At 52.8% G+C, this 24,974-nt stretch overlaps 1 protein-coding gene and 1 pseudogene across 1 annotated transcript in view; one reads left to right on the plus strand and one right to left on the minus strand.

The window, feature by feature from the left end:
* Window positions 1–235: 235 nt before the first annotated feature.
* Window positions 236–24,974, plus strand: part of BMP1 (bone morphogenetic protein 1) — a 30,831-nt gene continuing 6,092 nt past the window's right edge. Inside the window, 16 exon segments of the mRNA XM_025044259.1 lie at window positions 236–433; window positions 435–534; window positions 2,633–2,794; window positions 2,929–3,046; window positions 3,332–3,510; window positions 4,270–4,375; window positions 5,846–5,970; window positions 6,531–6,646; window positions 13,480–13,582; window positions 15,011–15,127; window positions 15,403–15,548; window positions 15,676–15,871; window positions 17,129–17,254; window positions 17,973–18,133; window positions 18,585–18,765; window positions 22,674–22,799. Of these exon segments, the coding sequence (XP_024900027.1) occupies window positions 251–433; window positions 435–534; window positions 2,633–2,794; window positions 2,929–3,046; window positions 3,332–3,510; window positions 4,270–4,375; window positions 5,846–5,970; window positions 6,531–6,646; window positions 13,480–13,582; window positions 15,011–15,127; window positions 15,403–15,548; window positions 15,676–15,871; window positions 17,129–17,254; window positions 17,973–18,133; window positions 18,585–18,765; window positions 22,674–22,799 (2,245 nt within the window). The 5' untranslated portion in view covers window positions 236–250.
* On the minus strand, window positions 16,121–16,239 carry LOC112477142 (annotated as a pseudogene).

Consider the following 24,974-nt stretch of genomic DNA (forward strand, 5'->3'; position numbering starts at 1 on the left):
AGCACACATCACTGTCTGGATTCTGGAGTTCGGTATTTGCTTACTTGTGTGTTGTTGGAGGTTAGCTCCATGCAAACAGGGACCTCATCTGTCTTGCTAATCACTGGATTGGAACCTGGTCCACAGTGGGTGCATACCAACTGTTAGATGAAGAATAATGAGATAAATGACATAACTGTGTTTCTGTAGAGCTAATGGTCTGGTAGGGACTGGCCATCAGCTTTGCGGGGATTCCAACTAAAAAGCGAGCATGAGTCTCCCAAGAGATCCCCAGAGCCAAACCTCACTGTCCTTCTCCTTCCCCAGAAGATGGTTGGGATTAAAGTTGCTATGGGGGCCGGGGCTGTGTCCACAGGGTCAGGGCTGTCAGTGCGGGGTAGGAGGACTAACTCGGCCCGCGGCCTCTTCTTTTCTCTCTAGCTGCCTTCCTTGGGGACATCGCCCTGGACGAGGAGGATTTGAGGGCTTTCCAGGTGCGGCAGGCCTCAGATCTCAGACAGCGTGCAATCCACAGGTCTTCTATCAAAGCTGCAGGTGCACTGGGTACGGGCCAGCCTTCCTATGCCCCAGAAGTGGGTGCCAGAATTGGAGAAACACAGACCTCCCTGTTCCCAGCCAGCCCTCCCAAGACAGAGGCCATGAACTTGAACCCAGCGTAAGGCCTCGTCTTCCCTTAGGATATCTTTATCTCTTCCCTGGAGGAGCAGGAAGTTTAGACATTCCCAGGAGCTAAGAACCAACATTCTTTTTGCTTACAGTTTACAAAGTACTTTTATAAGCATTATCTAACTGGACTGTTCCCAATCACCTTCGAAGGTAGGTGTCAGGACAACTCCTGCTTTAGAGATACAGATACTAAGATTCACAGAGGTGATGTGATTTGCTCAAGATCACAAAGGTAGTTGTGGCAGAGCTGGGACAGGAAGCCAAGCCTCTCACTCCAAATCCAAGGCTCTGCTCAACACCACAGTCCCCCCCGGCTTCTCCTCCTGCTCCCACCGTGCAAGCTTCTATGCATTCTTCAAGGCCCATCACGAGAGCTTCTCTTGTGAAGTCTTCCCTGATCGCCCCCCAGACATGACTGTACCTCCATTTCCTATGTTCTCTCTGCTCTGTACTGACACTGTTAGCAGCTCACTCAGTGTACCATAGTGCGACAATTTGTTTACGTGTCTGTCTTCCCAGCTGAACTCAAAGCTCTTCAAGGTCAGAGATGGGCCCTTCTTATCCCTGGGTGTGATCCAAGCACCTAACAACCCACCTGGCACTTGGGAGTGGATGAGGGAATGGAAAGAATGAGGCCTGGGCTGGCTCAGTGCTGTCCAGCCTTCTCCCTGCTCTGGAACATGCTACTGGCCATAGGTGGCTCTTCCATTGCCAGAGGACACAGATGCTCACCTGGGACCTGTTCTGAGCACACTCTGGTGCTGGCAGGCAGTTGTCATGTTCAACACAAGGGAGGACCCTGGCATGGGCAGCCCCTAGAGTGAAGGTCAAACTACCCCAGAGAGCAGCTGGCATTGGAGGGTGACCTCATGGCCTGGTAACTAGCAAGCCTTACTTGACCTTAGTGGGGACTAGAATGGAGGAGCTGGATCACCTGGGCTGCCATTACCCTACCACGTAACTTTGGGAAAATCTTTGGCCTTAGTTTTCTCATCTGTCAGAGGTAGATAGTGACACTTGTTCAATCCATCCCAGAGAGCTACTGTGTCAAATGAGACCTCATATTTGGGAATACTTAAAGAAGACATCGAGTCCTGTGTGCACCACAAATAGGAAGGTTTACCGGATGAGAGGGGGACACTTCCTAGTCTCAGGTCCCCACAGTTCGTAGGAAATGAGTGCACCATTGTTCTCTTTTCCATCACAGTCAACACTTACTATTCATGGTGGTTATGAATAAAGTTATAGAATAAACTTCTAGTCACTCTATAAAGTCCCTGCAAACACTGAGTTACCAAAACCGAGCCAATACTCCTAAGAGAAATACAGTGAGCCTCTGGTCACAACGTTTTCATAACTCATCAATACGTAGCCGTGTTTTATGTGTGTTTCTGTTTAAAGACACCTTTTTTAATATATAATTGCTTCATTAACATTGAACTCATAGCCAACAGCACTATGACTCACGCCTGATCGAAGCTTATCTAACACAGGCATTTTCTCCATAAGGCCCATCACAGTTTTCTTACATGTAGGAACACTAAACAGCTCTTTGGTGTGGAAGGTAGAGGTGGGGGCGGGCAGGGGAGTCATTTTAACAGCAAAATCACCAACAGAAAAGGCACAAAAATGCAAAACATGCAAAACAACAACAAAAAGATATGGCACTAAATAGACTGTGAAAAAGACACTTGTTTGCGTTATTAGAGCTGAAACAAGAAGGCAGAGCATCGCCTTGTTCAACCTTTCCTGGGGACATGCCCGTCAGGTGACTCGAATCTTTCACTGCTCTGTGCATGTCAGCAAATGACGATGAAAGAGCCAAGGGTACTGATTTTGGGGTTCCAAATAAATTGTAGTGAGTGGGCAGATATGGAATCTCCCAATAATGAAGATTGATTATAATTCCTTTGCCCCTCCTCCCCTTCACCCACTTGCTACCAATGTCTTCCTCTCTGAATTCCAGGAAACTCTTCCACTCCCAACTGCCCGCGCACCAGCGGGCTGCCTCAGAAAAGCCGTGGGCGATGGCGAAGCAGGTCCCGGAGCCGGCGGGCAGCAACGTCCAGACCGGATCGTGTGTGGCCCGATGGGGTCATCCCCTTTGTCATTGGGGGAAACTTCACTGGTGAGCGTTATGTCCGGGCAGCCCTGCTGTGCACGGTAATATGAGAGGTACCTTCTGCCTATCCGGTATCAACTCGAGCGGTGGGTGAAGGTGGGCTCACCTGGACGCTGTGACAGCCTCCTTCTTCCTGGCAGGCAGCCAGAGGGCAGTCTTCCGGCAGGCCATGAGGCACTGGGAGAAGCATACTTGTGTCACCTTCCTGGAGCGCACTGATGAGGACAGCTATATTGTATTCACCTATCGACCCTGCGGGTGAGCAGGGGCCCCTGGGCACTGCACCCTCTGTCATCTCCCTAACCCATGTTCTGCCCTGGGCACAGCAGCTGCCCCACCTGGGCTTAGCCGTGTGTCATCTGGCCCTTCCAGCCATGGGGCATCTAAAAAAATCGGTGACCCAGCCCACAGCCTGGGCCTCCGCACACTCAGGCCCCTCCCCTTCCCCTCCGCTCCCCGCCCCCCTGGCAGCCTAGCCCGGCCCCTGAGTGGATGCACTCCCCCAGCTCGGGACCGCCCCCCTGAGCTGGCCCCGCCCTCCAGGTGCTGCTCCTACGTGGGTCGCCGTGGCGGGGGCCCGCAGGCCATCTCTATCGGCAAGAACTGTGACAAGTTCGGCATCGTGGTCCATGAGCTGGGCCACGTCATCGGCTTTTGGCACGAGCACACGCGGCCCGACCGGGACCGCCACGTCTCCATCGTGCGTGAGAACATCCAGCCAGGTATGTACTTCTACCTAAGGGTGGGGGTGGGGGGGGTACCGTGGCTCCTGCCCCAATCCCTGCTCCAGGGCCCCCGGTGCGGGTGGCAGCTGCTCCCTCGAGCCACCGCTTCTGGTCAGCTCAGCATATAATCTCAGCCCTGCCCAGGACCTAGGTCCAGATGCTGCCCCTGAGGCATCTGCTCTGGCCAGTAGCAGCTCGGAGACCACAGATCGATTGCGGAGCTACTTTGGGGGGCCAGGAAAGGTCCAGATCCTGGACATAGGGGCCATCCAGAGCAGCCGGAACCCAGCTGGCCATCAGGGTGGAGTTTGGGGAGGGGTCTTCCTGTCCTCCATGCTTCCTCAGCCTTTCTCTTCACTTACCCAGCCTTCTGCTCTTTGCCTTTTCTGTCCTCTAAGGGTGCTCACTCTCTCCTTTCTCCTGGCTATGCTCTGTTTCCCCTCCCTTCCTGTTTCCTCCCTCTCTCCCCAGGCCTCCTCCACTCTTCACTGCTTTCATCTCGCTGTGGTTCTAGAAATGGGCACTTCCTTCCCATACTCCCTTGAGCCTTCCCTGCTGCAAGTCCTCCTTCACCCTGCCCCTCTGCTGGACACTCTTCTAGAGACCCGCCCCTCCCCCCAGGCTTCCCTTGGCTGCTCCTGGGACCCTCAGGTAGGGGGGCACCTCCCAAGTCCTGGGAGGACCCCATTCCCCACCCTGCATCCCACACAGACCCACCCCCTGCCACTCCGCACACCCTTTTTCTGGTCTTCGCAGGGCAGGAGTATAACTTCCTGAAGATGGAGATCCAAGAGGTGGAGTCTCTGGGGGAGAACTACGACTTTGACAGTATCATGCACTATGCCCGCAACACGTTCTCCAGGTGAGAGATGGGCCCGGCCTCTGCTGGGGCAGCCCAGCCCTGCCCCCGTGGGCCTCCCGCTTTGCACCAGGCTGTCCTGGTGAGTTAGCAAGGACAAGAATGGGTCCTGGGCTGCTGCGGCCCCCAAGCAGAGGACCCGTGGTGCTGCCTGCCCTTCTGTCCTTTCCACTGTGGGCTCATGGCAGGGTCGGGACTCACAAAGCCTAAGTTCTTCACCTAAATGCTGTGCACACCAAGGGCATCTGGCACAGGAGGCTGAAATCCAGCCACTCTGCAGGCCGTGGTGCGCGGTGGCCCCAGAACCGTGTTAGCCCAAAGGAGCTGAGCTCATCCCTCCTCTGATGACCAAAAAGGGACACATTTTTCTAATTAGGAGCATCCTCTTCTGATTGGTCTGCCTTTTCATAATTGGCTACTTTGCACAAAGACCAGCTCCTGCCCTGGACCAGCCTCCTCCCTACCTCACAAGCACATACACACCTACTCTTCATCCTGTGCTCAGGTTCCCGAAATCATAGCCAGAACCCCAAGGCAGTGGGTCAGCGCCCCCCACCCCAGCTTCTCCTTAGCCCGGTATGGGAACTGACCTGCATGCTCCTCGCCCTCCTTCCCGCCTGGCCTTTCCTCATCCTCCATCTGCACTCCCACTCTGTCCCAGACATTGGCCCTTCCCCCTCTTGTCAGTCCTGCTAGACCCACTCTTCCTGCCTCCAGATCTGAGGGAACAGAGACCAAGAAAGGGTGGTGAGGTCATCGGCCCCCCCCCACACCCACAGTCCCCCCTGTGCATTTCCCACCACATCCCTCCTTACCCCCTGCTGAGTTCCACCCAACTGGTGAGTCAGGGGCCCTGGGGAGGCAGAGGGCTGCCTGCTTCCCCTCTTCCCAGATGGGAACACCCAGGATCTCACAAGCAGGAACTGAGAGGCCAGAGACACTGATGGGTTGGGAACTGGTGGGGCTGTCCCAGGGTCCGATCCGGCCACAGTGGACCCTGCCCTTTGGCCTTGTCCCAGGTGCTATCAGAAGCAGCCGTGCCAATAGGATAAAGCGTTGGCTCTGGGTCATCCTGGGAGAAGTGCATTCAAGGCTGATGAGCACAGGGGCTGCAGAATCGGGGGCCAGGTGGGGCTGGAGACATGATCGACGAGGGGTCCAAAGCTCTCCTGGGGCTGGGAGTCAGGGCCAGATTGAGCTGGACACAAGTGGGTCCCCAGGGTTTCCTGGGCTTGTGTCCCTGACCTCCCAAAGTGTTTCTGGGGCTCCCCCAGGTTCCTGTGCTGTGGCTGCCACGGAGCAGGGTGGCTGCTGGTCAGTGGGCAGCATAATGACAGGGTGAGATGTCTCCACCCGTCCCTGACCCTGCTGAGGAATGTCTGGGCTCTGGCAGGGTTGTGACCTTTAGTGCGCACAGGCACACCACCCCTCCTTTCGTCAGGTTCTCACCCATGTGGGGCTTGTCCTCCTCAGGGGCATCTTCCTGGACACCATTGTTCCCAAGTACGAGGTGAACGGAGTGAAACCTCCCATTGGCCAAAGGACCCGGCTCAGCAAGGGGGACATCGCCCAAGCCCGCAAGCTCTACAAGTGCCCAGGTCAGGGCATGGAAGGATGGGCCAGGGAGGAGTGGAGGGTACGGCCCCAGACAGGCAGAGGCCAGGACTGGGACCAAGAAGGCTAAAACCGTGAACCTTAGAGAAGGCCAAGACTGCCTGGTGAAGGGGACCCCCAGGGAGTGGCAGTATTCAAGTTATGGACCAAACTGGGCCTAGAGTCAGGTGGTGGTGAAATGATGAGCCACCCACCTTCTCAGGGTCTGGGAGAATGAGGGGCACTAGGAGCAGAAAATGGGAAGAGCAGAGCAGTTCTCAGAGAGCGAGGAGTGAGGCCCACCAAAAGAGCCTGACCTCAACTCTGGAACCCAGTTGCCTTGACAACAGGGCATCCTTAGCGCTAGGGGGAGATAGGATGGTGTGAGCTTATCTATGAGGACCAGGGGGTGGATCTTAAAGGGACAAGACCACCCCAGACTCCTCCCTCTCCTCCTCCATTCTTCTCTCCCCTGAGGATGTCAGGGCACGGGGCAGAGAAGACAGAAGGTTGGGGGGATCAAGTGCCTGCAGTCAGCCACCCAGTCATTTACTTTCCTTGACAGCCTGTGGAGAGACCCTACAAGACAGCACAGGCAACTTCTCCTCTCCTGAGTACCCCAACGGCTACTCCGCCCACATGCACTGCGTATGGCGCATCTCTGTCACACCTGGGGAGAAGGTAAACTGAGCGTCCCCTCCTCTGCCAAGGCAGCAGAGTAGGAGCATGTAGTCACTGTGGCTGTGAGTGACCTTCTTGGGGACAGTAAACCCATCCAACCCACAAGAATGATGGAGTACCACAGTGAGGAGGGGCTTCCAGCGATAGTTGTAAATGAAGGCTAACTCGAAGATAGCACTTACTATGTGCCAGGCACTTTTCTAAGTACTTCTCAGATCCATTCACAGGCTTTTCACATGGAGTCTAGACCTCTCACCCACCCCAGGACCTTCCGAGTCCTTTGTATTTTTATTGCTCCCAAGAGTCAAATTTAAGACTTTATTCCCTTGATCAGAACATGGCACTTAATATACTAGTGCCACCTTGAGTAGCCTTGAGCTGTATTAGATTTTATTACTGGTCACATTGTTCATTCCAACAGCACTCAAGATCATTTTGAATCAGAATTGCACCCTCCAATGGGTAGCCATCCCTTTTACTCTGCCATGAGCTCGTTTGATATGCATGCCTTTTGGGTCTTTGGAACCTGGTGTTTGATCAAAATATTGAACAGGACATGAATCAAAGCAGATCCAAGATCTCCCTCTGAACTGACATTGACCCGTTAATGGGAAGGCTTTGGGCAGAGTTTTTCTACGAGTTATGACACCACTTAACATGATTACCATCTAGCCACACAGGTCACCACCTAGTCAATGGAGGAGTGAACTTCTTCCGAGACCCCTCCTGCATCATTTTTATATCCCTGGAACAGAAAGTGGTTAATAAATGCCAAATATGTAGATTGATTGCTTTACCAAATTAAATCCACCATTCTAACAGTTGGTAAAAACCCTTTTAAAAAGGAAGTGAAATTCGTGATAGACTTTTTTTCAGGTGAACCCGAACTGGCTCCTGGTAATCAAGTGTTTCTTCTCTAAATGGTCACAGGCCATCTATTTAATTGGAGATTGACATTCAACTCAGTGGTTTGCAATTCCCAGAATTCACTCCAAACCCTTCCACACCATGAACAACCCTTGGAAACTGGGAAAGCTCTTCTGAATTCTGAGTTCTCAAGATTACAAACACTGATCATATCTGCGAGTTCTCGGAATATTCTCTGATGTCATTTTTGAGCCTAGACACAAGAGTCAACTTAGAGAGCTGCTCACTGACTTTCCTCCTTTGTTACTGAGTGTCCATTTCCTTTCCAAACTGTGCTTATTTTATTGTTGTCATTTGAAGATTATTTCATTAATGACAGACTTTTATTGAGGGTTGATTGAGTAATTCCTTCATCTCTCTTGGTTAACGTTCTACCATCTTCCCTCAAAAGTGAATTCACCCCTTCCTTGTTTTTATTTTCTGAATCTAACTTAAATATCGCAGTCCTTCTTGCTGTCATGTACTGACTATATGCCCTGGCTTCCTTCATTCCTCTGCCAAGGGGCTTCACTATTCCAGCCTTTGGAAATCTCACCGCAGATAATAGCAACAATGATTATTCAGTATGTGATTCATCAGTCATATGTTGAGATCTTTATGTGTTATCTCTCTTAATTAGCCCAACAATATCACAGCCCAGGCACTAATGATATTCTCATTTTGCATGTGAATGCAATACTATGTATACTCTAGAGCCCTGTCCCATTCCAACAACTACCTAAGTCCCCTTCACCAAAGTGGGCTGTGTGCTCACTATGTGCCTGGCCTGAGGATAGAAAGGTGTGTGAGTCAGCCCCCCACCTCGAGGACCATAGAATAGGGTAGAGTGTCGCTTTCTTTCCCGTTCAGGAGGTTTGCTCCATTGGCAGAGGCATAGCAACTTGGCCAGGATCGCTTCCTTCCCTATTCCTTCAGGCGGGCATGGGCGGGCCTTAGTCTCTAGTGGCCTTGCTCTAGGATCTTCTCTGGGCCTTGGGCCTGCTCCCTTCATAATTCCAGAAGATTCCTCATTCTTTTCGGAGGCCCGCCTGGAGGTCCAGGGAGAGATGAGAGCTCCAGATAAAAATTCCAGGTTAATCAATGTATAGTTGTAGAAATGCAAAAAAATAAAACCCACCCGCAGTCCTGGATGAGATTGTAGAGTTGTAAGTGAACCGAAGATAGAACCCTGGGTGTGGACCCTTTAAAGGGCCCTCGGAAGCTGGGCAATGAGAAGGGGATGGCATCATCCAATAATGGCTACTCTTTGTTACTTAACAGTTTTATGCCAGGGGAAGTATCAGGCATCTTACGTGCATGATCTCTTTTATTTCTTAACAACAATTTTGTGACGTGGGCACAATATCCCTACCGCACTGATGAGGGAGGTGAGGCTCAAAGGGCGTGAGTAAATCTGCCCACGTTTACACAGTAGTCGTGGTGGAACTAGCATTCAATTCTAGACCTGTCTGACTCCAAAGTCTTCACTCTTTCAACAAGAAACCTTAAATAAACCCACCCGCATTAGCCGGTGGACTTTGGCATCTATTTGGCTGCCGAGAGATTGTTTTCCACTGGCTTCCCAGTTTTCAGCTTATTGCAAGCAGTGTGAACTTATACAACTGTGCAAGTCAGGGGTGTGTCGAACAAGCGAAAGAGCCTCTTTGAAAGGCTTCTCTGAGGGTCCCAAGTCTCTACACTGCATGTAATGAGCAGCTGCCTTGGAGAGGATTTACAGTTCCCCAAGCCAGCCTGTATGAGCAGGAAAGTGGATTCAAAGGGAGATTGTGGTCAAATGTCACAGGGGAGCCAAGAAGATAAAAATTTAAAATGCCTCTTGGATTTATCAGTATCCACCTTCATTCTCATCCCTGCCTTCTGATATCCTGGCTATTCTTCAGGGTCCAACCCAAATTCTACCTCCTCTCTGATGCCTTCCCTGACCCCTCTCCTCCAGTCCCACACTGGCAGAGCTGGCCCCTTCCTCCTCTGCAAGGCCTGTGCTCAGGCCTCTGTAAGTCCTGCTTCTCAGGCGCTGAAGGGTGTGGGGCTCAGAGAATGGAGGGAACATTGATGCTCGTTCTTTGCACAGCTATTGGGCAAAATTGATTCGCAGGCCTTAGGAGGCCACATGGAGTAGCGGTTAAGGGCCTAAGCTTCAGAGACAGCGTGACTGAATTTGACTCCCAGCTGTGCTCTTGACTGGACGCATGATCTTGGGGAAGCTGTTTAACCTCTCCATGCCTTTGTTTTCCCATTTGTGAAATGGGCCTGGTGGTAGTGCCTCCCTTGCGGGGTTAATACGAGGATTAAACAAGGTGATATACGTATCGTGCTTGGAGCGCTGCCTGCACATAGTAGGAGATCAGTCAGTGTCAGCTGCTGTTCGCTCATCTGATAAATCAGTGAACCCTGGCCAGCTTTCCTGGGGCCCATTCGCCACCCGCACCCCGCCCCCCCTCGCCGCCCTTGCTTCCAGGATTCTGGTTTGAACCATTTCAAATGTCAAAATATCTTAAGCAAACTCAACTCCAGTAGTGAAATTAATGTTAACGGAGTGGCACACACTGTCGTATGCATGTGTGACATGTGTGTATGTTATACTCATGACACATACACGTGTCAGACACTGTTGTAAACTTACCTATATTAATTTAATTCCCCCTCAGTCCTGTGAGATAGGCACTGTTCCCATCACCATCTTACAGGTAAGGAAATGGGGGCAGAGAGGAGTTCAATGATGGGCCTGAGATGGCACGGCAAGATCAGGCTGAAGCCCGGACTGTGGGTCCCCAGGGGTCAACATGTTCTGCCAGGTTCTTCCTGAGAGCATTCAACAAACGTGAGGAGTACATGCAGGGTGCACCTGGTGACTCTGCACCCCACATCTCAGTCAGTCCCCTGACTCCCCAGTGGAAATCGTTGGGATCACCTTCCTTTTTTTCATACAAAGACACTGAGACACAAAGAAGTTAAGCCACAGGCCCAAAGTCACCAGCCAGGAAGTGGTGGAGCTGGCCAGGTTTTCTTTGGCAAAGGGTAGTGGCCCTGCCACCAGAACACAGCTGTTTCCACATGACAAGTTGTTACAACTCTTAATTAGACACCTCCGGTCTCAATTTAGCCACGGCTGTGCCTCCCTGTAGGATGCCCCGACCACCAGTGCAGGTCTCTTCCTCCTGTGCGAGGCGACCTCTGGTTCCTCCTGCCATGTAGGAGGTCTCGGGTGGGCCCTTTGGGGTTCGCCGGCGGGGCATGCGTGGTTTCTTCAGAGGGTCTGAACTGATTCACCCTGGACAGAGCCAGGGTTGTTTCCGAGGAGGGAGGGGACAGCTGCTACTGTTCTTAGCGCAGCTGGTGAGCAGAATTGATTGGCAGGCCTAGAAAGGCCACACAGAGTAGTTGTTGAGGGTGCAAGTTTAGAAGACTGAGCGCCCTCACTCGGCCCTCTGCATTCCTTCTTTTATCCAGGAACTCTTTAAAAGATATTTTCGTTGTTTGTTAGATATAACGTCCACACATTATAAAAATTTTGAAGGACACAGAAATGTATAAGGTAAAAAGAGAATAGTCTCCCCTTGATCTGCCTCCAAATCCCACTCCTCATAGATGACTAAGCATTGAGAACACTAATGATGTCCTTCCAGAACCTTCTGGTACGTGTGTGTGCATGTTTGGTCTCCTGTAACTTGCCCTTCGCTCAACAGTAAATTGTGGTGGTCATTCTATGTCAGCACATACAGATCTAACTCAATCATTTTCATGGCTGCTTATTGTGCCATTATCTTGATGTCCCTTAATTTAGTTATTTAATCATCCCCTGCAGGTCTCTATTGATGGATATCGATTTAAGTTTTTCCAAGTTTTCAAAAATTCTACCTTAAATATCTTGAAACATATTTTTATACACTTGGGCAAGTAGATCTATAGAATAGATTCCTGAAAACAAAATTCTATTCAAGAAATATTTATTAAGCAACTACTGTGAGCCATACACTGAGGATTCCATAGTGAATTAAACTTCCTCTGTGATATTTACTCATTTTCTAAACAGATAAAATATTGGGTCTTGAGACACTGGCTCTACAGCAAGATTTAGAACAGATTTTCAACTTCTGTTTTTCGAAACGTCAGGACCTATATTTTTTATAATAATAGTCTCAGTGATGATTAATAATAATTATCAAGAGTAATACAGTATACTTTTCAAAACATGATCTCGATTCCATCTCAGGCTATCACAGGTAGTAAAAGGTTCCCAAAAACATAAACTTAAACTTATGAATGAAAGGAAAAGAAGAGAGACGGACCGCAGGTCCAGCCTGGGTAAGGAGAGATGTGAGGATCTAGATGTGAAAGACAGTGGAAATCCTGTAGGCTCAGTGGATTGAAGGTCATAGTGAACCAGCAGGATCGTGAGCTCAGTGAACGGAGGGAGTGAGCAAGGAAAGATTGAGTCACGTGGATGAACTCGAGCTTATGAATGATAAGGTCTAGGGCATGTGCTATATGTGGCCGAGAAGGGGCAGAGAGAGGGGGGGAAAGGAGGTCATGGAACAGAGAGGCCACGAAGTGGGAAGGTTTGTCTACGTGGATATTGAGACCACCAAGAATTCCGGAGAGGTTGGTGTGACAGAGTGACTGGGAGCCAGACGCTCTCCCCTGACCAGTTGCAGGCCACAGCGTTGACACTGGTTGCAGACACTGATCACCAGCACCTGCTTTGGGATCTTTTTCATCCTGGCTTCTTTTTCTATCTGCCTCTAACTCTACAGTGAGCCAGAGGGGAGACAGACCTTCTTGTCCCCTTCTCTTCCAGCAGGGAGCCCAGCTGGCACCCACAGGTGAGCCCCTGGGGCCATTATATGTCCACTGTACACACCTCACTGGTCACAGTGAACTGTTCTTTGGAGTCCCTGCATGTCAGACTCAGAAAAAAACAACAAGCTTTATGGCTCATTCTGGAAACTACTAAGGAAGCAGTTTCTCTCCTGGAAAGTTTGCTTCTCTACCTATTAATGCGCCCACCTGCTGGGACAGTTGGTACTTGCAAAGTGTCAGACATTCCTCCAGGATTAGGTGAACATCTGATGAGTTCAGAGGCTGAAATGAGGGTGGGAGGCACTTAGGGCAGTGGCTGTCCCTGTGTTAGGATGAGATGTTCTTGGTTATACACATGAAGTAGCTGCTGAGGTTCAAAGAGGTTAGGCGATTTACCCGGAGATTCACATCAGGAAATGCAGAGGTGAGATTCAAACCCAGGCCCTTGTGACTGGAGTCTGAGTTTTTCACGAAATGATCTTTTCATGCGTATATATATCTCATCCTTCTAAGTCTCAAGCTCCTCGACAGGGACGTAGCTCAAACCCACTCAGAGGAGGGATTCCCCTCCGAAGTTAGCGTGATCCTCTTCCCAGAATCAGCGTTCAATAAACATGTGATGACGGGGGACTTGGTCTGTCTTCCCTCTGCCTCTTCTCTCTGGACTCTTCATTTCCATGCCAGACCCTAGTACCACATGCTTTCTGGGCTCTTGCTCTCACTGAGGAGACCTCTTTCCTCTAAAGGTGCTGTGATTTATATGATTTAAGTTGACTGGGGAGCTGGGTTTGTTTAACCCAAAGCTCCTTACTAAGGTAATCAATGAAATGAGCCTGCTGATCTCATACACATATTCCCGAGGCTATGCATTTTAAGAGAAGCCTGGCTGGGATATCTGGGAGGAATGCTGACCGAAACAGGCAGACAGCTGGGAAGGAGTGACGTTTCTGTGCCAGGAGTTCCTTTCTGGAACCCCTTAACTATTTAGCGCCCATGGCAAACTGCCTCATGAAAGCGGGGCAGCACTCACGTCCTGGCAGGTGAGGACGGTGAGGTGTGGGGAGCCGTGTAACCCTCTTCCTCTGCCCCCACCCCCTTTCCCCTAGATCATTCTGAACTTCACCTCCATGGACCTGTACCGCAGCCGCCTGTGCTGGTACGACTATGTGGAGGTCCGAGATGGCTTCTGGAGGAAGGCGCCCCTCCGAGGTAAGGCACCAGCCCACCCCCGCCTCCTCTGTGGCTGATTCCTTCTCAGAACTACATTATCCTCCCCTGAGACACAACACTTGGCCAGGGGCGACACCCGGCCGTGGGAACCATGCCTGCTAGCTCCACCACTAACTAGCCGTGTGACTTTAGGCAAGTCCCTTTCCCAGTCTGGACTCAGGGTCCTCAGCACAGGCTTCCAGGCCTCTCTCCCGGTGGCTGTCAATGTGCGGGTTGTGGGAGTCATCTGAGTTGACAGAGATGAAGAAGCTATTCTGCACGCCGCCCACCGTTCCGGGCTCCGTTCGTCACCCGAGCAGTTTCAGAAGCTCTTTTGTCTCTGTCTGTGAAGTCTGGCCTGAGGGTGCCCACAGTGCAGCCTGGTGCACCACGGGGGCTACCTACCTGGCACAATGGCCCAAACTTGTTCACATAGGGTGCTTTTTCCCTGGATGGGGGGGCAATGAATAAGTAGGGAATGAGTGGGTCACAGGAAAGAAGATGCTTTAACAGACTCAGACTTAGGGCAAAGAGAAGTGTTCTAGGAGGGTTTTGGCATCAAGCCCAAGGAGCTATATAAATTGTCCTTCACCAATCTGGACATGATGCTAAGTAGCTCAGCACCGCTCATTACCACAGCCTGTGCCTGTAGCAGGCTGACCAATCCTTGCTAATCATATTTTCCCCTCGGTTGCTGATATTCGAATACTTTTTCTTAGTTACCCAAGGCAGCTGTTATTACAACACTTCCTCTTGCAGACGTGTGATCATTTCCAAGATTGCAGTTTATTTTTATAACTTACATACCTAGGTCAGCACCCTCTGTCCCTTGCCGAAAGTTGGGAAACACCCGTCTTATTAGGAATACACAAAGCATCCCTGGTCAATTCTTGACTACGAAGAATTCCACAGATGGCCAGCCTTATCCACTTGTGTGGATTCTCACCAGGTTTTATTGCAAAGTTTTCTAACCCAGTTCCCGGATCCTGGGGTTTATTTGGGGTCCTGTGGCATCCCCTGCATCTGATCAATGACTCACTTTGTAATGTACAAGGAAAACTGTATTCATTCTTATTGTTTGTATGGAGATCAAATAAGAAAAGATAAGTAATGATGGGAATATGCTCTAATGTGCAATTGTTTATCATGAGGACTCACCTTTCCTGCCAGAAACACATTCATATCCTAATCCTCAAGGGCGCGGAATCCTCTAGATGGAGTCTTTGGCTCTTCAAGGCCAAACTGGACATTGGACCAGACACAGGCCCACTGGAGGGTGTGCAGTCTTGGGAATATGTGCCCAGGCCAGAGCCCCTGAGCCCCCTGGAGAGGTGGGGCAGGCTTCCTGGAGGGACAGCCCTGGCACAAGAAGAGGAAAGGGACTGACTTCGGGCCTCACTGTCCCCTCTGTCCACACCATCTACACAGGCCGTTTCTGCGGGGGCAAAATTCCCGAGCCTATCGTCTCCACGGACAGCCGCCTCTGGGTCGAATTCCGCAGCAGCAGCAACTGGGTTGGGAAGGGCTTCTTTGCTGTCTACGAAGGTACTGAGGATAAAGAATGGGGAGTCAGATATAGGGTCCCTGGGCATCCTAGAACTACCCCCTTCCTGGTGCCCCAGGGGCAAGGTTAAGGGCACATGGGGGAGAAAGCAGAGATCCCAGTGGGATTGGCCAGGATGGGGTTGGGAGGGAAGCATTGGGAAGCTGGGGGGCTTTTATTGTGAGAAGGGCCAGAGGAGGTGGGAGGGGGCTCTGGAGAAGGGCAGAGCATTCTCACTGACCTCCCCTTTTTCCCACCTCACACTGTGTCCCCAAAGCCATCTGCGGGGGAGATGTGAAAAAGGACAATGGCCACATCCAGTCGCCCAATTACCCAGACGATTACCGGCCCAGCAAAGTCTGCATCTGGCGGATCCAAGTGTCCGAAGGCTTCCACGTGGGCCTCACCTTCCAGTCCTTCGAGGTGGGTCAGAGACCCTGTGATCCTTTCGTGCCCCACTTGCCCCCGGGACAGCCTACCTCCCCGAGGGCGCCAGGTGTTGGGTCCTGGCAACGGAGCTCCTCCTGCTGATTGAGCCCCCGGCCCCCAGATTGAGCGCCATGACAGCTGTGCCTATGACTACCTGGAGGTGCGCGATGGGCACAGTGAGAGCAGCACCCTCATCGGGCGCTACTGTGGCTATGAGAAGCCGGACGACATCAAGAGCACGTCCAGCCGCCTGTGGCTCAAGTTCGTCTCGGACGGATCCATTAACAAAGCTGGCTTTGCCGTCAACTTTTTCAAAGGTGCCTCCTTCCCTGCTCCCCCACCCGCTCACCCTGTGGCCATTCCATCTCCTCCATCCTTTCTTTTTGTTTTTTCAACTTTATTTTATTGTGGCAAGAATCTTAGCATGCGAACTACTCTGTGATTACATTTCTTTTTCTTTAGACGAGGCAACCCTTGGTTGACCCCACAGATTGCAAGGACCTTGTCAGCTTACAATCCCTTATTTTTTATTTTATTTTATTTTTATTTTTATTTTTATTATTTTATGCCTACAGCACCTGATCTTCCTAGGTGGTCTCCCATCTAAGTACTAACCAGGCCCGACCCTGCTTAGCTTCCGAGAAAAGATGGGATCGGGCTTGTTCAGGGTGGCATGGCTGTAGACTTGAATACCTTTTTAAGTGTACAATACAGTATTGCTGACCATAGGCACAATTTCTGATGGACAATTGGTCTGTTTCCACACCTTGGCTGTGGTGAATAGTGTGTAATAACTTCATTTCTTTTTCATTTACCCATTTGACACAGAGACTGTGAGGGACACATAGGCCCTGGAGCCCTGCCCTTGAATTTATAGTCTAACTGGGTAGAAAAGATCAACCCCACTGAAAAACTGCCTACCTCATTGAGTAAATGACAAACTTAAGTAAAGGTAGCTGAGACATGGTAGGTGATCAACTATGAATTGAAATGACAACACAGGTTGCTTTTATGTCTAAAAGTTTGTACAGAAGAAGTACCCATGAGGCCTAGAGGCAGGAAGCACCAAAGGCGCTCAGGGCAGAAGCCGGGCAGCGTGGACAACTTACCAGTGTGACCTTGGGCAGAGGGTTCTTCCTGAACCTCATTTCCTCCTCTGTAAAGTGGAGATGGTAAAAGCCTCTCCATCACAAGCTTCATGTAAGGATGGAAGGAGAAATGAAAGAATAGTTCTTAGCCAAGAACTGCACAAGAGAGGCACTAATAAATGGTGTAGGTCACCAGCCCAGCCGGCGTGGTAGGAAGGAAGGCTCTGTGGAGTGCCCCTCCTTCAAGGTCCCTTTGGAGCTCTCACAAAAAACATCTCCTGGGGACTGAGTGGGTCCTGAGTGGCCATGGAGGGCTGGGTGGGGCCAGGTGGCCATAGCTTTAGAGCTGAGTGGCTCAAAGCTGACTTCCTGCTCTGGAATGGGGCCAGGGGAGGTCACAGGAAGCCTGAGGGACGCTGGACTTGACTCTTAAGCAGAAAGCAAGAGGAGGGACCCGGGCCCTGAATCTTTCCTCCTCCATGGCAGAGGTGGACGAGTGCTCTCGGCCCAACCGCGGGGGCTGTGAGCAGCGGTGCCTCAACACCCTGGGCAGCTACAAGTGCAGCTGTGACCCTGGGTACGAGCTGGCCCCGGACAAGCGCCGCTGCGAGGGTGAGTGCCCCCTGGCTGCCCCAGAACTCCGTTCCCTCCCGGACTCCAAACCCTCCCCAGATCCCTCGTGCCCTTGGACAGACCCCCTCCTGGAACAGCTGGGACTCCCACGCACTTTCTTTACCACTCACACGTAAGGAATACATTTCATATTTCCATCCCCTAGAACACACTGTCACCAGAGGTGAGTGAGGTACTCTGGTTTTTTCTTTTTTTTCCATTCCGATTCTGTTTTTGGAATGCTGATGTTGACCTGCTGATTGATTTCATCACCCACCAGGAAGTCATTATCTCCAATTTGGAAACCACTGTTCTCAGACAGGCACTGAGTTTCAGCCTCTCTCTGTAAATGTTCTCAAGAGGCTCACTGACTCCAGCTCAGCCCGATCTCGCTGAATGGCTTTTTTCTACTCAACTCTGAGCAGCCTCCGCTCCGTGCCTCCCAGTCCGCACTGCCCACTGGCTCTGCCTCCCTGGAGCCCCTCACTCTCCCTGCCTCTCTCAGCGGACACCCTGGCCCGCATAAAATAGAAGTGGCCGCGTACACATTCAGCTCCTGGTACTTTGAAGACACTTGTCCCCCATCTCATGCCTCCTTCTCTATGCTCTGGAGAGACCAGACCCAAGCCCCCGGCTCCTCCTTAAGGCACCCCAGCCCACAGCTCGTGCCCTTCATCACCTTCTCTGGAAGGTGATGCCACCTCCCTTGTACCCCCAGCTGCCTGTGGTGGGTTCCTCACCAAGCTCAACGGCTCCATCACCAGCCCGGGCTGGCCCAAGGAGTACCCTCCTAACAAAAACTGCATCTGGCAGTTGGTGGCCCCTACCCAGTACCGCATCTCCCTGCAGTTTGACTTCTTTGAGACCGAGGGCAATGACGTAAGTGCCTCCCGGGGCTGAGACACAAGAAAGTGTCTGAGACATGGGAGCCTGGCTCAGTACCTGCTTCCTACCCTCTGAAAGAAGTACGCCAAGAGCGTAGAGGGATGAGGGATTCAGGAAAGCAGAGGGGCTCAAGGAAGAAGGTCTTGAAGACCAGGGAGCATGCGGCATGTGGAAATAAAGGACGTGGTGTCAGGAAGCCTATGGAGGGAGGCAGGTCTGGGACTTGTGTGGGGAATACTAGAGGATCCATCTGATGACAGTACTTATGTGGGGAATACTAGAGGATCCATCTGATGACAGTACGGTGGCACTGTTTTGAGCAGTCAGATTCAGTAAAGCAGGTAACCTAAGGTGAAAGGACCCACAGAACAGGAAGCCTGCTGAGTGGGGGTGGTCAGGAGAGGCTTCCTGGAGGAGGTGGGCCTGGAGCTGTGCTGCCCTGCAGGTGTGCAAGTACGACTTCGTGGAGGTGCGCAGCGGACTCACAGCCGACTCCAAGCTGCACGGCAAGTTCTGTGGTTCTGAGAAGCCCGAGGTCATCACCTCCCAGTACAACAACATGCGGGTGGAGTTCAAGTCCGACAACACAGTCTCCAAGAAGGGCTTCAAGGCCCACTTCTTCTCAGGTAACCTTGACTCCCCAACCCGCCTCCCTGCTTCCCGCCGCTGCACCCTGCACTCCCAGCCCCCCTGGTGCCCGAAGCAAGGTCTGTCCCCTGCTCCCCCACTAGCCCTCCACCACCAGGCCAGTCCCTCCACCCTGAACCCCATTATTCCTGAGCCCTCAGGGCTTTACAGCAGCCGGCCTGATGTCTGGCAGTACATAGGCGGGACACAGGCAGGATTCAGACATGCAGAAATGAAGGGAGAAGGCAGTCCAGGTGTCAGGAGCCTGAGAGAGGGCAGGCCTTGGGGGCAGGCAGTTAAGCATGGCCTGGGGACATGAGGTGAATGCGGAGAGCAGGAGGGTGTTGGAGAGCAGGAGGGTGTTGGAGAGCAGGAGGGTGTTTGTTTTGGACTGTGTGGGCCAGATCTCTAATCAGATTCTGCAGGCGCCAAGAGAGTTCATGCGGAGAACTCTCCCTCCAACACTAAAGCCTTCCTGGGTCCAGCATTTACTTTATTGTATATTACTTTATTATTCATTTAAAAATTTTTATTCATTTATTTTATTTATTATTATGGTTGTATTTACTTATTTATGTATCATTTAGTTTATCGAGAGCTTCCACATGTGAAGCTTGAGGTCAAATCTCTTTGACGGCCCCATCTTTGGGTGGCATAAACCGGTAGTCAGCCCCACCCTGCCCAGCCTCTCTGAGCTTGACTTCCAGTGCTCCCAGGAGACCTTTCTCCTGCTTTATTCATTCCCTGTGTCTTTGCCCCTGGGGCTAAGCTGTGAGGCAGCTGGTAGTCTTCCTGAAGCAGTAGGACCCGGGACACAGGCAACACAGGGCCGGAGCTCCATGGTCCCGAGTGTGGGATAGTGGAAGGGCTTCGTGGGGGCAACCCAGGAATCCTCATCCCCAGCAAGCCTGGTGGGCTGGGCACGGGGCAGCAGGAAGGCAGGAGGCCCACGGCCCATCCATGCTGCCTTCCTTCTCGCCAACTTTGCCCAGGGTCCTGCATCCTCCAGCCCCTTACACCCCTGCCAACCCCACCTGGATGCCATGCACTGCCCCTGTGTACTGGTTCCCTGCTTGGCATTGCCAGCCACCCTGCTCTGCTTAAAGTGCCCACAGCCCCTGCCCCCTGCTTGCTGAGACCCTCCCCTTGCAGTGCGAACCCCTTTCCTTCCTGTGCCCACCTGAAACTCCTATGAGGCACCCCCCAGAGGGCTGAGGGGACTTAACACCTGCTTAGGTGTGGGCTTGGCCCCAGGGAAACCATTACCTGCTTACTCTCCTCTCTTCCTGCCCTTCTGTTTCTCCAGTCTTGGAGGGGGACGGGGATTGAAACCACACCTGTCAGGCCTAACTCCCAGGGCTCTCCACCTGTGATTACTGCCCTGCCCTGACGTGGCACTGTGCCCACCCCACCCTCAGCCCTGCACAAAGATGCGCACATACACGTGCACACCCTCGCGCACACACGCACATTGCCCTGTCGCACAAGAGACCTGCAGAGGACCCTCACCAGTGGGCATCAAGGTCCAGGCCTCAGGGCATGGGGCATCTGACTCTGGCCCCCCAGGAGGGGGCTCTTTGGACTTTTGGGACACCGAGCCAGGAGACTATAAGCCAAGAAGGAGAAGAAAGAGCCTGAAGACCTTCAGTCTGACCCCAGCCACCTTCCGGGGCATTTGGCACTGGAGGGTGAGTGCCATCTCCTTGTCTGGGCCCGTGTCCACCCCACTCCCTGCTCCTGCCCCTCCTGCAACCTGCCCCCTGGCTCCGAGGGGAGGCTGCCCACCCCACCCCCACCCATGGTGTCTGGGCCCCACCATGTCAAGGCCCTGTCCTGGGACGCTAAAGCAGGCCTTCCTCAAGGACTCACTTTTCTCTCATTCATTCATTCCTCTATTCATTTACCCACTCACTCATTCATCGGGCAAGTATTTCTCAACCCCAATATGTACCAGACCCTGGACTTGGTATTTGGGGTATAAGTACAAGGAAGACATTTCAGGGAAATCTTTGCTCAGTCCATGAGCTGCCAGCATTGTTACTGGCGAGTTCCTAGGTGACACCCCAGGATGGTCATAGGGTGCCCCTCACTCTCACGTTCCTGCAGGGCTAGTGCACAGGCAGTTCCACAGGCCCTCAACCAGGGTCCTTGTGATGCTCTGACTGAGGAGGAGCCCTGCAGTGGGACTTGGGAACTCCACCCCTTGGCCCTGTGCTGCAGACCACAAGGGGTCTGGCCTCCCTGAGAACGGACTGGAGACGCAGGGCCTTCTGGGAACCAGTGCTCTAGCCCTCAGGCCCCTCTCCTGACGGAGACCAGGAACAGGGCTCCCCTCGTCACAGACCCCACCTAGATGTTTGAATGCTAGCAGGCATCTTTCTACCTCACAGTTCATCTCTGGAGTTCTGGGTGTCTATTCAATCTACATGCCTTCCCTGAACGCCTGCCTTTGTGCCAGGCACATGGTCCCCAGAGTGACCACAGACAGACTGGCGAATATGTGGGTGTGACATACACGTGCCTCTGTGACCATGCGTTTGTATCAGTGCACACGTGTGTGTGTTCACAGGAGAGTACATGTGCGGGTCCGCCGGAATGTGAGCAGCTATAGGCGAAAGCACATTTGAGTGTGTTTCTCTTGGTGGCACGTGTACGCAGATGGGTGGATGGTTACTAATGAGTGTGCATGTGTTATCTGTGTCTGCCCATGTATCTGTGTGTGAGGGGGTTTGTGTATCCTGTGCACACGTATGTGTGAACCTGTGAGCAGCGTCTGTGCTGCCATGTTGGGACAACAGCACATCCGTGAGGGGATCCTGTGTCTGTGGGTACGCTGGCGTGAGTAGTGTGTGTCTCACATACTCTGTAGCCGCAGCAGCCAGAATGAGACAGCAGAGCTCTCTCTCTCCGCGGACTGTTGCTCCCCTCTGCCGGAGACCGTTTCTCTCCCCCAGGGTGCGGACCTCGTGCCCACCCCTGTAGGCCTGCTCCCTGCCACAGGCTTTCTCCTCATCCGCCCATCCCCTGTCGCTGTGCTCCCACCACCTGCCACCCCTCTGTGACCTGGCTGCACCGGACATGGCTGTCCTGCATGTGGTCCCTGCTGCCTTCCCGCTCTGCCCCGTGGAGCTGCCGCCAAGGCCCTGGGTCTGGTTTTCACTGCTGTCCCTGTCTGGTCCCTGCCCTCCACCCCCACCCCTTGGTCCCTTTTCTCCTTCTCTCTCTCGTTTCAGAAAAGAGGCCGGCTCTGCAGCCCCCTCGGGGACGACCCCACCAGCTCAAATTCCGAGTACAGAAAAGAAACCGGACCCCCCAGTGAGGCCTGCCAGGCCTCCCGGACCCTTTGTTACACTCAGGAACCTCACCTTGGACAGAATGGGATGGGGGCTTCGGTGCCGCCCAGCCCCACCTCCGCTCTGCCATTCCGGCCTGCCTCCCTCTGGCCGGACAGAACTGGTGCTCTTTGCCTCCCCACTGTCCCCCTCGTGTGGGCAGGGGGCCTTCCCTGCCCCGCTCCCTCCCATTTTGATGGTGTCTGTGACATTTCCTGTTGTGAAGTAAAAGAGGGACCCCTGCGTCCTGCTCCTTTCTCTTGCAGTCTGCTTGTCCATGTGTCTGTTTTTCCACTTGTCCGTCTGTCCAGTAAGCAGGTAATGGTAGAGGGTTCCCATGCCGGTCAGCTCCAGACCTAGGCCTCCCTCCGCCCCCCTCCTCCTTTCTCTCCCCACAGCTGGGCCCCACTCGGCTGGCTCCGCTTGACGCAGTGCCGGAGCCCATCGGCCTCTCACTCCCCGCCCAGCCCCCGGGGGGGAGGAAGCCCAGCCAGGCCTCCCACTTCCCCTGGGGTGACCGCCCGGACCTTAGCCCTGCGCAGACCCGGCATCTGCCCTTGTTTGCTCCCCTGCAGACAAGGACGAGTGCTCCAAGGATAATGGCGGCTGCCAGCAAGACTGCGTCAACACCTTCGGCAGCTACGAGTGTCAGTGTCGCAGCGGCTTTGTCCTCCATGACAATAAGCATGACTGCAAGGAAGGTAAGCGATGCCGGTGTCGGGGTCCAGAGCCTGCTGGGCACCTAGCACTGCCTGCGGCGTGTGGACCTGTGGGACCACAGGCTGGGGAATGGGAGTTTGGAGGCGCCATCTCCATTGGGCTCAGTTTATACTTGAGCTCAGTGACCTCTGGGGTCACCCGATTTCACCTCCTGCCGGGTGCATAGATCCCCCTAGTCCCAGCATTATCCAAGCCACATGTACTTCCGGTCTCTCCTCGTGCGTGTCAAGAGAGGAGGAGCTCAAGCTGCCCCCAGTCTCCATTTTTAGGCTGTTCTGGCGGTCGGTGCTTCCTCAAATCCATGTCCAAGTCCCTCTCTTTGAAACCTCCCTCTGGCTGAGAGGCAAGACTGGAGAGCAGTTAGGAGCACAGACTCTGGAGCCAGGCTGCCTGGCTCAGCCTTGCCACTCAGCAAGCTGTGCACCCTCGGACAACTGACTGCTCTCTGCACCTTGGTTTGCTCCTGTGTGACATGTAGATGGTAATATCACCCACCTAGTCGGGGCATGGGGCTGCAAAGGGGCCCAAGCAGCTCATCACAAGCACAATCGTGCATGTCACTGTTTTTGGTCACACTGCTTATCCTGGGGACACTCAAAAGGGCCACTGCCTCCCAGACACTGAAGCCCTGCAGATATTTGAAAACAGCCCTCATGTCATCCCCAACCTCATCTGGTACCTTTTGGACATGAAACGACACTGGCCTATTATTCCAAGGCGTTAATTCCGTTGTGGTCCCTGCCTGCTGGGGACAAACTGGGCCCCCAGCACAATGCAGACTCTCTGCCACTGAATCTCTGTGTGACTTTGGGTGAGTCACTTCACCTCTTTGAGCTTCAGTTTCCTCACCTATGAGATGATTAAAAATGGTACCTGCTTTGCAGGGTACTAAGCCTCGTAGATCATGCTTCGAGCATTTAGCACAGTGGCTGACACATGTATTGTCCTACCATTATCAGGTAGACAACCAAGGTGTAATCAAACTGCTGGCCAGAATAAACAAAATTGAAGCACTCGACAGTGACCCAACACTCAGGGGCTTCCAACCTGGTCACCTCAGGCTCCCCAAATAGAGTTCCTAACTCGTGGAGCCCCCACGTCTTTTAGCTAGAGGGGACCTTATTCTGATGTTGTCTACACTTCATTTTATCTCTGTCCCCTCTGTGAAAAAGAGAGTTTTGCTAAAGAACCCTCAGCGTCAACATCAATGAGAGATAGCAAGAGAGGGTTTAAACTTCTTGGGAAGATGGCCCGTAGAAGCGCTCGTGGTATCTTACTCAAGGGACAGGCTAATTATAAATCAGCCAGTATTTCCTAAACCCCTGAGGAGGTACAGTGCTGTGCCAGGTTCTGTAGGGGATTCAAGAAAGGAGGGAGGCCCCCTGCTCCCAAGGAGACTGCAGTCCAGCTGGGGAGAGAAGTGGGTGTGCAAGAAAAAGTAGAGGTCATGGAAGACCAAGGTAGGAATGGAGGAGGGCTGCGTGTGTAAACACAGGGTCCTGCAGAGGGGCAATGAAACAGCTCGTAGCTCACACAGGGAGGGCCAGGAGATCCACCTGCCTCCACCTGCCTCCACTAGGGCCACTGGACAGCCTTTGACAGCACCACTTCTCTCCTGGTCCTCGGGGCTGTGCACTCACCCTGTGCCCTCACCCTATAGGTACAGCTGTACGGCCTGCACCCCACCCATCCCTTTCTTCGCCCCAGCCCAGCAGTGCACTGGCTGCCCACTTTTCCTAGAGGGACCTAGACTGGATGATAATAAGGAATAATGAGTACCAGCTTTTAAATTTCTTTGGGAGGCCACACTTTTCAGAGGCAGAAAGCAGATGGCTGGCAGCGGATCAAGGAGCCATAAGTAGTGAGGATGTGGTGATAGAAAGTTTTCCTGGAGCTTGGCTGAGAAGAAAAGGAGAGAGGCTGGGTGGCAGCTGGAGGGGAATACAGGGCGTGGGGAGAGCTGGTTTAGGATGCGCACGGCTCAGGAAGGCTCAGGCTGGCAGAGCTGGCAGAGGGTGAGAGTGGGCAATTTGTGGTACACGGTTCTGCAGATGGTGGGCAGCGATGAGCTCCAGCTCACAGAAAGAGAATCCATTCCAGCCGGGGAGGAGGGGCGCCTTCTCTGAGACAGGGAAGGAGAGACGGTGGAGGCAGGG

Source organism: Pteropus alecto, unplaced genomic scaffold (assembly GCF_000325575.1).
Source record: "Pteropus alecto unplaced genomic scaffold, ASM32557v1 scaffold160, whole genome shotgun sequence".
Classification (NCBI taxonomy): domain Eukaryota; kingdom Metazoa; phylum Chordata; class Mammalia; order Chiroptera; family Pteropodidae; genus Pteropus; species Pteropus alecto.